Source organism: Hyla sarda, chromosome 2 (assembly GCF_029499605.1).
Source record: "Hyla sarda isolate aHylSar1 chromosome 2, aHylSar1.hap1, whole genome shotgun sequence".
Lineage (NCBI taxonomy): Eukaryota > Metazoa > Chordata > Amphibia > Anura > Hylidae > Hyla > Hyla sarda.
This window is the reverse complement of record NC_079190.1, coordinates 215,340,836-215,353,933: the sequence shown is the minus strand read 5'-3', so window position 1 is coordinate 215,353,933 and position 13,098 is coordinate 215,340,836. Positions and strand designations below refer to the sequence as shown.

The following is a 13,098-nucleotide window of genomic DNA, read 5'->3' as shown; positions in this document are numbered from 1 at the left end:
TTTAAGTGGACATATAAGTAACATGTGACCAAGTATTATCGAAATATCTCCAGCCGTTTGGAAGTTATGCAGTAACATATATTTCCCATTGACTTGTATGGGACTTTAAACATAAACCCCACCCCTGGCAAATGGGGGTGAGTAAGGGTTAAATCACCTATCCTATGTTTGTCGCTGACATATAAGTAACATGTGTGCCAAGTTTCATTTTAATATCTTTAGCCGTTTGGAAGTTTTTGTGGAACATACACACATACATACACACATACATACATACATACACGTTGAGTTTTATATATATATATAGATTTTGCTTCCGTATACATACATTAAAATATCCTCCCACATTTTTAGGCGCTTAATGGTAACCACTGCAGCCTGAAAGCACTAGACCGTGGCCACGTGTGGGAGTTCCACAAATGCAGTTCATATGTTCTCCTGTACTAATGTTGGGTCCTTCTGTTATCCACCATACTACTTAAACCTAATTAGAAGAATGTCTCCTGTAGGCTACACATTCTGTATTATGGATAGATATACTAAGAAATAAGGTGGATCGTCTTACATACCAGAACTAACATAAAAACGGCTTTGTGCCCTCTATCTCAGACAGCAATGCAGTGTTGAATTACCAGGGCAGGAGAAGTAGAGAAAAACCCTGAAACTGTTTTCCCAGTCCCTGCGTTTTCTTGTGTATATGCTGAATACTCGTCTCCTTTTCCTTCTGCTCCATCGACAAGATCAACAACACACAATATGACAGGAAGCGGATTTTTATTTCCCCGTATTTTTCCCCAAAGAATGTAAAGCGTTTGTTCAAATTTCACCTCTGAGTCAGGCGAGGGATCTGCAGCCGCGTGTTGATATTGATGTCTGCGTTACAATACCCATACCACTGAGGGAGCGGGGACACAAAATGTCACATGTAATATTAAAGCAAGAATGGGAGACACAGAGCGGAGCCTACACCTCTGCATACGTAGGAGCTAATGGAAGAAGCTTCAGTGAGGTCGACATTTGTTTGTTGCTGAGGATCTAATTAGAAACACGAGAGGGAGCGGGATGGCGGCTTTGCTTGGCTAATTAGCGACATGCACGAAGACCACTTTGAACTTCAAGGACACAAAGCTATTAGCGCTTACATCAAAAATGGATTAAACCTCTGTGCTTTTATAATGATTAAAGATGAGCCACTCAAGTGGAAATCCTTTTGTAAAGGCTGCGACAAGAGCCCCGCCGTCTGATTGCAGCTTCTCATTCTGCCAATGTGTCCAGGGTACAGTTACCCTCCAACCTTGGGCTGTAGTGACACCAATAACTTGTGATATGGTAAATGTGATTAGGCAATAAATATTGAACATTGAGGGAAAAAGTGCAGCTGATTTGAGGCAAAGCTTATTTCATTACAGCAACAAGTGCCGGCTGGAAATGAATGAAGCATTAAAGGGGTTATCCAGGAAAAACTTAATTTTTTTTATGTATCAACTGGATCCAGAAAGTTAAACAGATTTGTAAATGACTTCTATTTAAAAAAATCTTAATCCTTTCAGTATTTATGAGCTCTGAAGTTGAGTTGTTTTTTACGGTCTAAGTGCTCTCTGATGACACGTGTCTTGGGAACTGTCTAGAGTAGAAGCAAATCCCCATAGGAAACCTCTTCTACTCTGTACAATTCCCAAGACAAGCAAAGATGTCAGCAGAGAGCACTGTTGCCAGACAGAAAACAACAACTCAACTTCAGCAGCTGATAATTATTGGAAGGATTAAGATTTTTCAATAGAAGTAATTTACAAATCTGTTTAACTTTCTGGAGCCAGATGATATATAAAAAATAAAGTTTTTTTCCCAGAATACCCTTTTAAGACCGATTTCCTTTCATTTTGCCTGCGGCCTATGTGCTCTTCTTCCCAAGAAAGAAGAATGACACCTTTCATATTTTCAGATGTAGTTTATGCATTTGTTATTCTGCTTGTATTGAATGAGGGATTTAGCTCACTTGCTTTCCCATGGCCATGCAGCGCAAATTTCACTAATCCTATAAGTGGAATTCTGCATGCAGTATACAATTAGTAGAATTAACTCCTTAAGGACCATTTTCTAATTTGGGGGGTTTAGTTTTCGCGCTGTACACTTTACGGTACAAATTACATGTTTTCTTTATTCTCTGGGTCAATACTATTAAAATGACACCCATGGTTACATACATTTCTATTATTGTACTGCTTTTAAAAAATCTCAAACTTTTTTTTTACAAAATCAGTATGTTTAAAATTGCCCTATTATGACCATCTGTAACTTCCTTATTTTTCCGTATATTCAGGGATGTATGAGGGCCAATTTTTTGTGCCATGATCTGTAGTTAGTTTTGATACCACGATTACGTATATGTGACTTTTTGATCGCTTTTTATTAAATTTTTTTACAGTTTGATGTTACAAAAAAGCAGAAATTTGTGACTTTTTTTTAACGTTTACACTGTTCGCTGTACGGGATCATTAACATTATATTTTTATAGTTTGGACATTTATGCACGCGATGATTACAAATATGTTTATTATTTATGGTTTTTTTTAATGCTTTTTTGTATTAATATGGGGAAAAGGGGTGATTTGAAACTTTATTGGGGGAGGGGCTTTTTCCCTTTTTTTCCCCACTTTTTTTCACTTAAGAAAAAAAATAAATGTACATTTATTTTACACTTTTTTAGTCCCCATAGGGGACTATTTATAGCAATCATTAGATTGCTAATACTGTTCAGTGCTATGCATTGGGCATAGCACTGATCAGTATTATCCGCGATCTTCTGCTCTGGTCTGCTGGAAGGCAGATCAGTGCATAAGACCCCTGGAGATGGACGGAGGCAGGTGAGGGGACCTCAGTCCGCCATCTTCGTTGATGCTGATCCCCGCCGCAGTGCCGCGGGCAATCAGATCAGCCATTATAAGTGCTACCATGCCGCAGATACCGTGATCTGTATTGATCACGGCACCTTAGGGGTTAATGGCAGACATACCTGGTAACTCTTTTTTGCAGCAGTGTTGCCTACAGCTGTGTCACTGTGTCTGCAGCTTTTGCAAAACTGCAACTCCCAACATGCCCAGACATCCTTTTACTGTCCAGACATGCTTGGAGTTGTAGTTTTGCAACAGCTGGAGGCACATGTTTGGTAAAACTCTTGTGTTACAGCAGACTGCAGGCTGTGCTGCAGGCTATGTTCCTCCTGTAGCCTTGTCAATCAGCCATCTCATGTCCATGACCCTTGAACACACTAATGCTGCTGGGGGACTCATCAGTGTCCCAGGAGGTATGGGGACCCCTAGTGGTGGAATTTTCAAAGGCATTTTTCTTTAATAATTGTTATTTTGTAAAGAAGTATATTAGAAAAAATATTATTTGCCAAGATGTACAACATAGAAGACTAGGGTGTGCTATAGAAGACAGATTTTTTTATCTGCATTTCCCTCAACTTTGTTATAAATTGCACCACAGTTTATAATAGAAACAAAACAGCAATTTACTGTGAAGCATAAATAACATGTTAAACAGCTGTTGAAAATAGTTTTTTCTAAAAACTTTTCTAAAAACATGGCCAGGCTGCCTGCTTGAACAACAAAAAAAAAAAAACCCTATACTTGCATTCCTCTGTCCCTGTAGTCTTTGGTATTGCTGCTCTCAATCTCTGCCGCACTCCACTTCCTGGTGCTGCTCCCCAATACTTTAAAGTGCCCCTCAGCCAATCACTGGCTCTCATTCATCAATTTTCTCTGGTGGTATCCGGAAACAGCCGCAATACCCTATTGCTGTTGATAGGTGGCTGCCTCCGTGAAGAACAAACAACTGATATGACACTTTATATGACAAAGTAAATGCAGCCAGACCTCTCTTCACTGATTCTGAAAGTAGATGGGCTTTGGTGGATGTGCATGTGTCAAAACATTTTTGTTTAGACTCCTAAGCTCCGGTAGTCTCTCTGCAGTCTTTCTGATAAGTGAAGAGCAGTTTTGGCAGGTATGATCCATTATAAAGTTTGTTATATTTGTTTTATAATTAATTTTGTAAAAAGGTTTGTTGAAACCACAGTGACCTTGTAGTGGGTAATGCAGTGGGATAACGGTACACTGTACTTTCTTTTATCATGCAGTTTGTGACATGAACCATGTGGGGATTAGGTTCCTCAAATACACAGCACTGTAGTTTGCTGTGGGTGTTGAATAAATCTGCCATGAACATGCCCTTTAAATGTAAACCTTCACACTGTACATGAGCTTTGCAGCCTAATCAGGATCCGTTCCTTACTGATGAGGATGTTGTGGTCTTGGTCCATTATTCCAGGCAGAAGTACTCTCTGTTGTACTGATGGTAGGTTAAGCACGGAGATGATTGGTTGGAACCTGACATTTGCTCATTGGTGACTCAACTATATAGGACTTTATTTTTCAGTTTCCATGTCTTAGACTATTATGCATTATTTAATATTTATTTGTGTATTAAATGGCTTTAGATGCTTTCAGATGATGATTTGTTTTAGCTATCAACACAGCAATCTTTCTAATGTCTCTCTTGTTGCCTGTATCCCTGCCATAAGGACCAGGATCAAGCACTGATGTCTCCAGCTTGCTAGACATGATTACATTTCATAAGTCACGGAGAGATTGCTTGTCACTCTGGTTCACTAATCATCATAAACCCTTTAGGTGCTAGACAGCATAACGCATTGTATTTAGTGTGGATCAGTATTACTCATATCTAATTCTGTACAATAGAAGAGGTACTTTGTAATAGCAATGCCCGTTTATCAACATTGCCCTGCTACAAGGCACATTTCCATGGACATACATCATATAGCATCAAATGATTGTATGCTACAGTGGATTTTAGTGCCTTTACGGTGCTGCAGGCAACCTGACCCAGAACAAATGATGAAAAGTAAATACCATAAAACACTGGCTTTTGTAGCAGCTGGACCTTACCACTCTACTGTCAGGAAGCGGATGTTAGCCTTGCAAAAAATAATCTTGTCCTTTTACTGTCTACAGTTTACTAAAGTAGCTAAAGTAGCCCACATGTTTTTACAGACCCATCGTCTCAAAGAAATTATAGTAATTGTTCTGTGCTATTACATATTTTTCTTTTGTCTGCAGGTTTTTCAAAAAAAAATTCTGTTCCCTTTTCAGTTAACTGAGATCCAGAGTGCAATGCCCCTGACACTTAAAGGAGTTGTCTGGTTAAAATGAGCTTATCTCCTATCCACAGTATAGGGGATAAGAATTTCCTTGCTGAAACCCCCTGAGATCTCTAAAATGGGACCCTGGTTCTCAGTGAAAGCACGTGCTCCTTTTATTTGTGTGGAAACATGGGAGGATGCACAAGTCCAGCACTCGTGCATCTCCGACACTCCAGTAAAAATGAATAGAGCATGTGCCTTCTACAGCTGAGAGCCAGGGTCCCATTCTAGAGATCATAGGGGGTCCAAGTAGTCGGACCCCACCATGATTAAATACTTATCTCCTATCCTGTGACTGTGGGAGGTCCACATCTGTCATCATTTTCACTGGACAACCCCTTTAAAAGTGTGTCCCAAAGTAAATATTTCACGTCACTGGTATATTATCATTTCATGTATATAGCACCACCATATTCAGCAGTGCTGTCCAGAGAATGTCATTATTCACATCAGCCTCGGTCCCTACAATGTTTTTGAAATCAGGGAAGAAACCAAAGTAGCTGGGGAAATTACGACAGTCATGCCGCCCTCCCATAGACATCAATGAAGGGGGCGTGATGTCACAACCCCCACCGTGGTAACCCAGCATTCTAAGCATACTGTTTAGAACGCCAGGTGCTGCATAGAGTTTGGGGGGGGGGGGCAGCGGTGGCCCTTTGGATAGGAGATAAGATGTCTAGGGGCAGATTTCAGTCAAACATGCTGATGTAAGAACCGTTGAATTACCAGATTTTGTTGAGATATATATCAGGTTTGCTAAAATGTAGCAAAAAAAAAAAAAGTTAAAAACCAAGGAGTGAAAATGTAAGCTTCAGTGCTTTTATGAGATTTCTGTACGCCCTGAAATAAATGAGAAAACATTTTAACGGAAGTCGACAAAGAAACAAAGAGACTGGAAGTTATTTTTGCTAGAAGTTCTTAATTTCTCCCCATCTCACCACACCTTTTGATTCCCAGCATGTGCATTCTTCCTAAGTGATGGTGTTATTTCACTCGGCTTACTGCCGGAGATGGCATCTCTCGACCTTTAATTAGAAGCTGGAGAGAGAGGGAGTCAAAACCCGCTCTACGGAGACAGGATAGAATAGACTCACATATCTGCACTGATGACTGGCCAGTAAATTTAGTTGTTAATGTGGCGTATTGAAGTAAGGAAATGGAACTTCTTGGAGGCTGTTGAGCATTTGCTTTTTTCCTCCATAGACCTTAGATCTGCAGGCCTGAGCTTGTTTTATGCATCAGGCCAATTATGCTTGTGGGTGGGGGGTGGCAGGAACACAGGTGTTTGGGACAAATTTCCTTGCAGCGCTTGAGTTTGCCTGGCAATGCACACAGTAAATAGTAATTTCCCTTTGCTAAATGAAAAGGAAAACAATGTTTTGAATGTGCACTGTTGGAAGGAATAAAACTCATATCCTGATCTGTAAAATGTATGCAGAGCTCTTTGCAAAAATAAATTATTTCTGGAAATTTTTTAAGGGGAAAATGCTTGTGAATAAATAGGTAATAGTTCTAAAAATACAAGTTACTGGGATTTTATGTTTATTTTTTTTCCTATTTCATGAAGTATGATAAATGGTAGCCAACATTTTTATCTTGTGTAATTTTTTAACTTGGGTAGAAAAAAAAACTAAAAACTCTTGACTATTGTGTTTGTTCAGAAGGTTTAAGGGTAAATAAAGTAAATATTTCAACCTAAGTGCACATCTATGAGATCAGCTGGAATGGCGAAGCATTATTAATAGAGAAAACTAAAAAACCCTTGTTATTGTATGTTGTTGAGCTGAGACACTAGAGTGGCCCATCCTTCATCTATACAGTGGTCCCTTAACATACAATATTAATTTGTTCCAGAAGGGGCCATTGTATGTTGAGTCCATAACTCTATGAAAAACTGGTAATTGGTTCTCAAGCCTCCGAAATGTCATCCAACATAATCTGAAAAGTAAGAGTAAGAAAGATGAAGAACAATACACACAAAACTAGTGCAAATAAACATTAGCCTTACTATTAATGGTCAGAGAAAGTAACTGGAAACTAGTTAAAAGTAAGTTTTCATCAGTGTCACCAGCACTAACCTGTTGACACTGATGACAACCATACTTACCTGGTCCCGTTTTGTGCTGTGGTTCACTGGTTATCCTCTTCGGTATCTTCAGCTCTGGGCCCGACTTGGAGCATGGACGGAGCTTAGTGATGTCACCGCTGCTGTTCCCTGCTGGGTCCCGCTGCTAGCTAACAGCAGTGGTGGCGTCACTAGCCTCCGCCCATGCCCCAGGTCTGGCCCGGAGCTGACGATACCGAAGAGGATTGCCAGAGAAGGTTACAAGTGACACTGATAACAGATTTCTTTAATAGCACTGAAGGCAATAGTGATAGCCACGTGCGGTGTCTCCTTCAGTGCCAGAATGACCAATAAAGTGTTGGTCATTCTGGTGTATCACCACTTCTTTCCCATGGAGCATGCTTAACCACTGTTCTCTTGGCATCTGTGAATAGTAGTAAGGAGTAATAGTAGTAAGGAGACATCCAAGTTCTTTGCTTAACTATTGCTATAAATCCCTCCTAGACTGCTCTTCTCTTGACCGGTGGGGGGTCCCAGTGATCATGCATTTAGGTGATAAATGCTTTTAATGGCCACACAATTTACAAGGACCTTCACTATTTAACTCATAAGCATTTATTTCATATTTTGGGCCATTTGGCCACTTCCCAGAACCCCTTATCTCCAGTGAAAATCACTGTTTCTGCAGTCTTCTCTTTCTCCATTACAGAGCCCCCACCCTCCCGAGACCAAAGACCACGTGTCTTTCTTACTTGCTAGAGGGCCTGGTCTCTTGATTAGCCACCCCCACCCCCGCCCCCCATTGACACCATTGCAGCCTGCCTGGCCTCCTAACAGGTCAAAGCCAACAAGAGTTATACGACATCAGACGTGAGGTGCACTGACTGCCGTGATATGTGCTCGTTTCTGCCTCTGATGCTTAATTCAACTCATAATGGCTTGTGAGTAGCCATAGTAAGTTAATTCCATTGTATGCTTGCCCATCGTTTCTCAGGGGACTATTCCATTATATGTAGATATTTTCAAAGGTCTGCTCCAAAAGTACTTATCTTTGGCAGGATCTTTGGGCCCACTGTATCAGAGCCTAAGCCCTGTGCTACTCTGTGGGCCAGTCTATCCCTGTGAACAGATGTGTGCCAGGTAAGGTGAAACATCATTAAGCTTTGGTTTATCTTCTGCTACTTGAACATTGGCATTTATAGGGCAGTAAGCCTCATTACTTCTGCTTTATTTTTAGTATAGACAGATTTGGTTAATCTTATTTTAAAATACATCATGGTGCATTCTCCAATAGGTAGGTCAATGTTGTTGCCAGTTTTTCTACTTCCCCATCCAGAAAGCAGTACGAGAATATTTATTAGGTCCCAATAAACTCCTTGTAAAGCGAATTTGTGACCTCTAGCTTGTGCTCAGAGTTGAATTGTTAAGTAGGCTGTGTAAGCTGCAGGATGCTTTCCTTCTCCCCCCCCCCCCTACCCCCCACCTCTCTACCTTAATTGATTGACATCCAAGGTTTCTCTTCTAGTACTGAGCTAGGCACATCAATTAGTCAAGGCATGGAGGGGTGCAGGAGGGAGGAGGCTTAGCGCAGCCTTCTTGACACGTAAGCTATGAGCATGATCTACAGCTTACAGGTTACCCAAACGCTGTATCTCTTGCTTTCCCATACAGATAAATGGAGGGGGCATGCTGGCCACTACTTCATTTGAGAGTCTACATGCTCTGTACCTGGGGAGGAATCATGGTGCTGTGCATGAGATTTCCGGAGCTCCCAGCGCTTGGGAACCCCCCCTCCCCTCCATGATCGGATCCACTGATCCCTTATTCTTTGCATGGGGGGATCAGTTGTATGGCACCACAGTACTCCTTTAAACTCTGCCTAACACATACAGAGATCAGAGGCATTTTTCACTATCCAGTATCTGCAACAAAGTCAGAGAGCACCATGATATCAGTATTTATACAGTAAAAAAGCATATATTTTCATTAAAATACTCAACACCTATTACAATCCACAAATTATAGCATAAAATGATCCTGTTTTGTGCATTAATTCCCTACAGTTTTTCTGCCACATCTTTTCCTCTTTAACCACTGCATAAATTAGCTCATGCTTCTTGTCAAACTGAGAAACCAATAATAGATTCAAAGAACATAATATTATGTCATTGCTCAGCATCGCACTTTTCTTTTGTAGCCTTAGACATCTTAGAATTGTATTTTTTATGGTTGCAGCAATATGGCAGAGATATTAAGACACTTCAGGCTATGATTCCATGCGGAACAATGTTGGTGGGACACAGTCCTATCGTTCAGTAGTCCTGTTATTCAGGTTTGTGACCCGGCAACAATTGTTTGGTGAAGATAAACTCTGTTTCTCCTTTATGCATCGGTTGCATTGGGGAGTTATAAAACAATGACAGGTTGTTTCATCACTTTAGCAATATTGAAGTTGGAAGCTGCTGATGTTGCTGAAGGATATGCTCATCTGCATCTATTTTAATATTCTAGTCTTTTTCATGACTTCTGCTATTCTACTATGTGACTCTAAACTTAAATTTGATTGTGTTAAAAACGCCTGTATCTCACTGTATTCTCAAACTTAGCCACATACAATGTATTTCTAGGATGTCTGTTTTCTATATTTGTGTTTTGTTTTTTTCCTGAATGTAAGAAGGTATGAGATAGATGGCAAGGGCTGGCGACCCAATTGTTTGGCAGGTTTTTCATTTTTTTTTCTTGTACTGAACTTATTCGCTAAGTCACAATGTAGACCTTACAGTGACAAAGTCAATATGTCTTTAGGAATCCCAGATTATGGTTTCTATACTTCGCCCGGTGACCAACGGGCCACACTATCGTTTGCGGATTACAGTTCCATGGGGCCTCGAGCGGCACAGATGCTTCGTAGCGAGCATGCTGCTTCAGCAAGTAACTCCCCCCTCCATCACCTTCCCAGCCCGGATCAGTTTAAGAACCCAGGTTCGTACAGCCTTTCTTTATTTTGGGGTAATGGGTGAAATAATTCAGACTGGGAATTGCACTAAGATATTAATTGCACAAAGTCAGCTATTGCATGCCAAGTTTCTGTTATTGTAATTTTGGTGCGACCCTTACGTCCTTGTGTTGCAGTGTGTAAAGTATTTCAGCCCATCTCCATGTTACATGTGCATGCTTTTACTTCATATCTTTAATCATAAACATTATGTTTATTTGTTTAAAGAATATTATTCAATGTATTTAGGACCCAGTGATTCAAGAATATATATGTATTGAAATAAATGTTTTACCTAACATGAATTGCTCATTGTGCATCATGCAAGTTGGCATATTTTATCCTACCACAGGATGGACCTACACAGGCCTGATATCATCATACCATGACCATATCCAATGACACTGTAATCTTTTTGATGGCTGAAAATTGTAACTATAGCAACTGCTGGCTAAAATGGTATATTAGGCATATTAGGTCAAGGAAATTGCCACATTTATACATAGCTTAGTGCCATGTACTGTGGGCTATTTTACAAAGAAGAGTTGCCTGTTAGGGACAGTTTCTGACATCTCATCCTCCCATATATGCTTTATATCGTACTCTGATGGATAATGGCATGGTATGACTGTGCAACAGTATTTAGGCCAAATGCATACACATCATATAGTTGGCAGTCTTCTGCTAGAGTTGTGCAGAATCAGCACTTGAGCATCTATCTTAGTAAAATGCACAGTATATATTGATTGTCATTATCTAGTCTTCATATGAGTTAATAGTTAGGCATTCGTTTGTCTTCTAGGATCATACTGGCTCTTTACACTACTAATGTCTTCCATCTTTTAATATTACAAAGGTTGACCTTTATTTTGTCTTTTGTGTGTGAAATCTCTTGATTAATTTTTGTGTCTGTCTCATTGACTTAATATATATTCAGTTTTCAAGTTACACCCTTGGTTACATAACCCAGTGATTGGATTTTCTCTTTTAAATAAGAGAAAAATACCAGTAAAATGCTGTAATGACTCATAGCTGCAACTTTGCTGTATTTTATCAGGCACAAGTTTTATCTCAGAATGTCGACCTTTTATGTCCAGTGCTGGGTACCTTCTCATGGATGCTCTTAGCTCACTTACTGCAGTCATTTATAAGCCAGTGAGGCAGATAAGCTATCCCTAACACTTTGCTTAGCTTCTGTATCTTACGATATATGATGTTGGGCAGTACAAGAAATCATTAACTGCTGATAAGTAGTATAGTGCAAGATTATCTGAAGAGCAGTATGTAATGTTTATAAGAGCAACACTAGCACATACGCGTACTGTTGTCAGGTAACCTTGCCACTTTCTATTAGATGTGCGGCTTGTTATAGTTGCATAAAAAGCTGGTACGCATCCTTGATATATCTGCAAGGGTGGACAAAATCAGGCCGCAGTGCAGTGGGATGGGGTTAGATTGGTGTCCAGTGCATGGAGTAGAAGCCCAGTGCCCCACCAGGCCTCCATCACCTTGTTTTAGTAGTGCTGCCTTGTGCCTTCTTTTCTTAGGTGAGCAAAACATGTGGATATATCCTTTTACATAATGTAAAAGAGAAATATTATTCACCAAACAGGCCACCTTCTTCTATTGTTCTATGGTCCAGTTCTGCTTCCCATGTGTCTGTATGTGTTTAGAGTGGCTGGGTGTTAGCATGAATACTCTGACTGGTCTGAGATGCATTGGGTATTCTACCACTTTTATATAACGTTACCTTTTTGTAGTCATTTGTGCTACAATAGCACTTGACTTGTTACAGATTTTTTGGTTGTCCACTTTTGTTAGATACTAACTACTTCAGGGGTGTGGAAATTTTATAAAAAAACTACTTGTCCACGGGACTAAAATGGAGCAAAATCTACTTGTCCCTCATGACGATCCACTTGTCCGGGCCAATTTTCGCTTTTACGCTCTCATTTTTTCCTCCTCGCACTATAATAGCCCTCACTACCTGCTATAATGATACCTTTTAATTTTTCAATAACATATTCTCTGAAGAACCCAAAAAAAAAATATATATATATATTTAGGGAAGTAAAATTTAAATAGTAAAAGATAATTTTGCAGATTTGGTGTTTTTTCTTTTCTACGCCATTTACCGTGTGGTTGAGGTAACATGTTAGTTTTATACTTTAGGCCGCCTCATTACAGCAATACCAGATTTGTATCATTTACGTCATAGTTGACTAATTCTGGACTTTTAAAAAAAATGTATTGCCATTTTTTAACCCCTGTAGCTTTATTTTTTTTCCACATACCAGGCTGTATGAGGGCTCATTTTTTGCGCCATAATCTGTTTTTTGTATCGGTACCATTTTGGTATTGATCTGACTTTTTAATCGCTTTTTAACTTTTTTTTCTGGGATATTATAAAAATTGCAAATCTGTGGTTTGGTATTTTTTTTACATTTACCGTACAGGATACATAATGTTATATTTTAATAGGTTGTACAATTACGCACGAAGCGATACCAAATATGTTTATTTTTATTATGTTTACATGTTTATATATAGGAAAAGGGGGTGATTTAAACTTTTAACATGGAAGGGGTTAATGCAGTGGTCTTCAAACTGTGGCCCTCCAGATGTTGCAAAACTACAACTCCCAGCATGCCCGGACAGCCAACGGCTGTCCTGGAATGCTGGGAATTGTAGTTTTGTAACATCTGGAGGGCCACAGTTTGAAGACCACTGGGTTAATGTGTGTCTTTCAAACTTTTATTAAAACTTTTTTTTTTTTTAACACTTTATTACACTTATATGAGGAATCATTAGATT

At 39.6% G+C, this 13,098-nt stretch overlaps 1 protein-coding gene across 13 annotated transcripts in view; it reads left to right on the top strand.

The window, feature by feature from the left end:
* Nucleotides 1–13,098, top strand: part of MSI2 (musashi RNA binding protein 2) — a 710,736-nt gene that overhangs the window by 658,808 nt on the left and 38,830 nt on the right. For 5 of the 13 annotated variants that reach the window (XM_056556336.1, XM_056556333.1, XM_056556331.1 and 2 more), the window contains one exon: nucleotides 10,095–10,271. The exons of 6 other annotated variants lie outside the window; for them this stretch is intronic. In XM_056556336.1, the coding sequence (XP_056412311.1) occupies nucleotides 10,095–10,271 (177 nt within the window). Of the gene's footprint in view, nucleotides 1–10,094; nucleotides 10,272–13,098 lie in introns of those variants that run through there. 2 more of the 13 variants (XM_056556338.1, XM_056556340.1) reach the window with 1 other exon arrangement.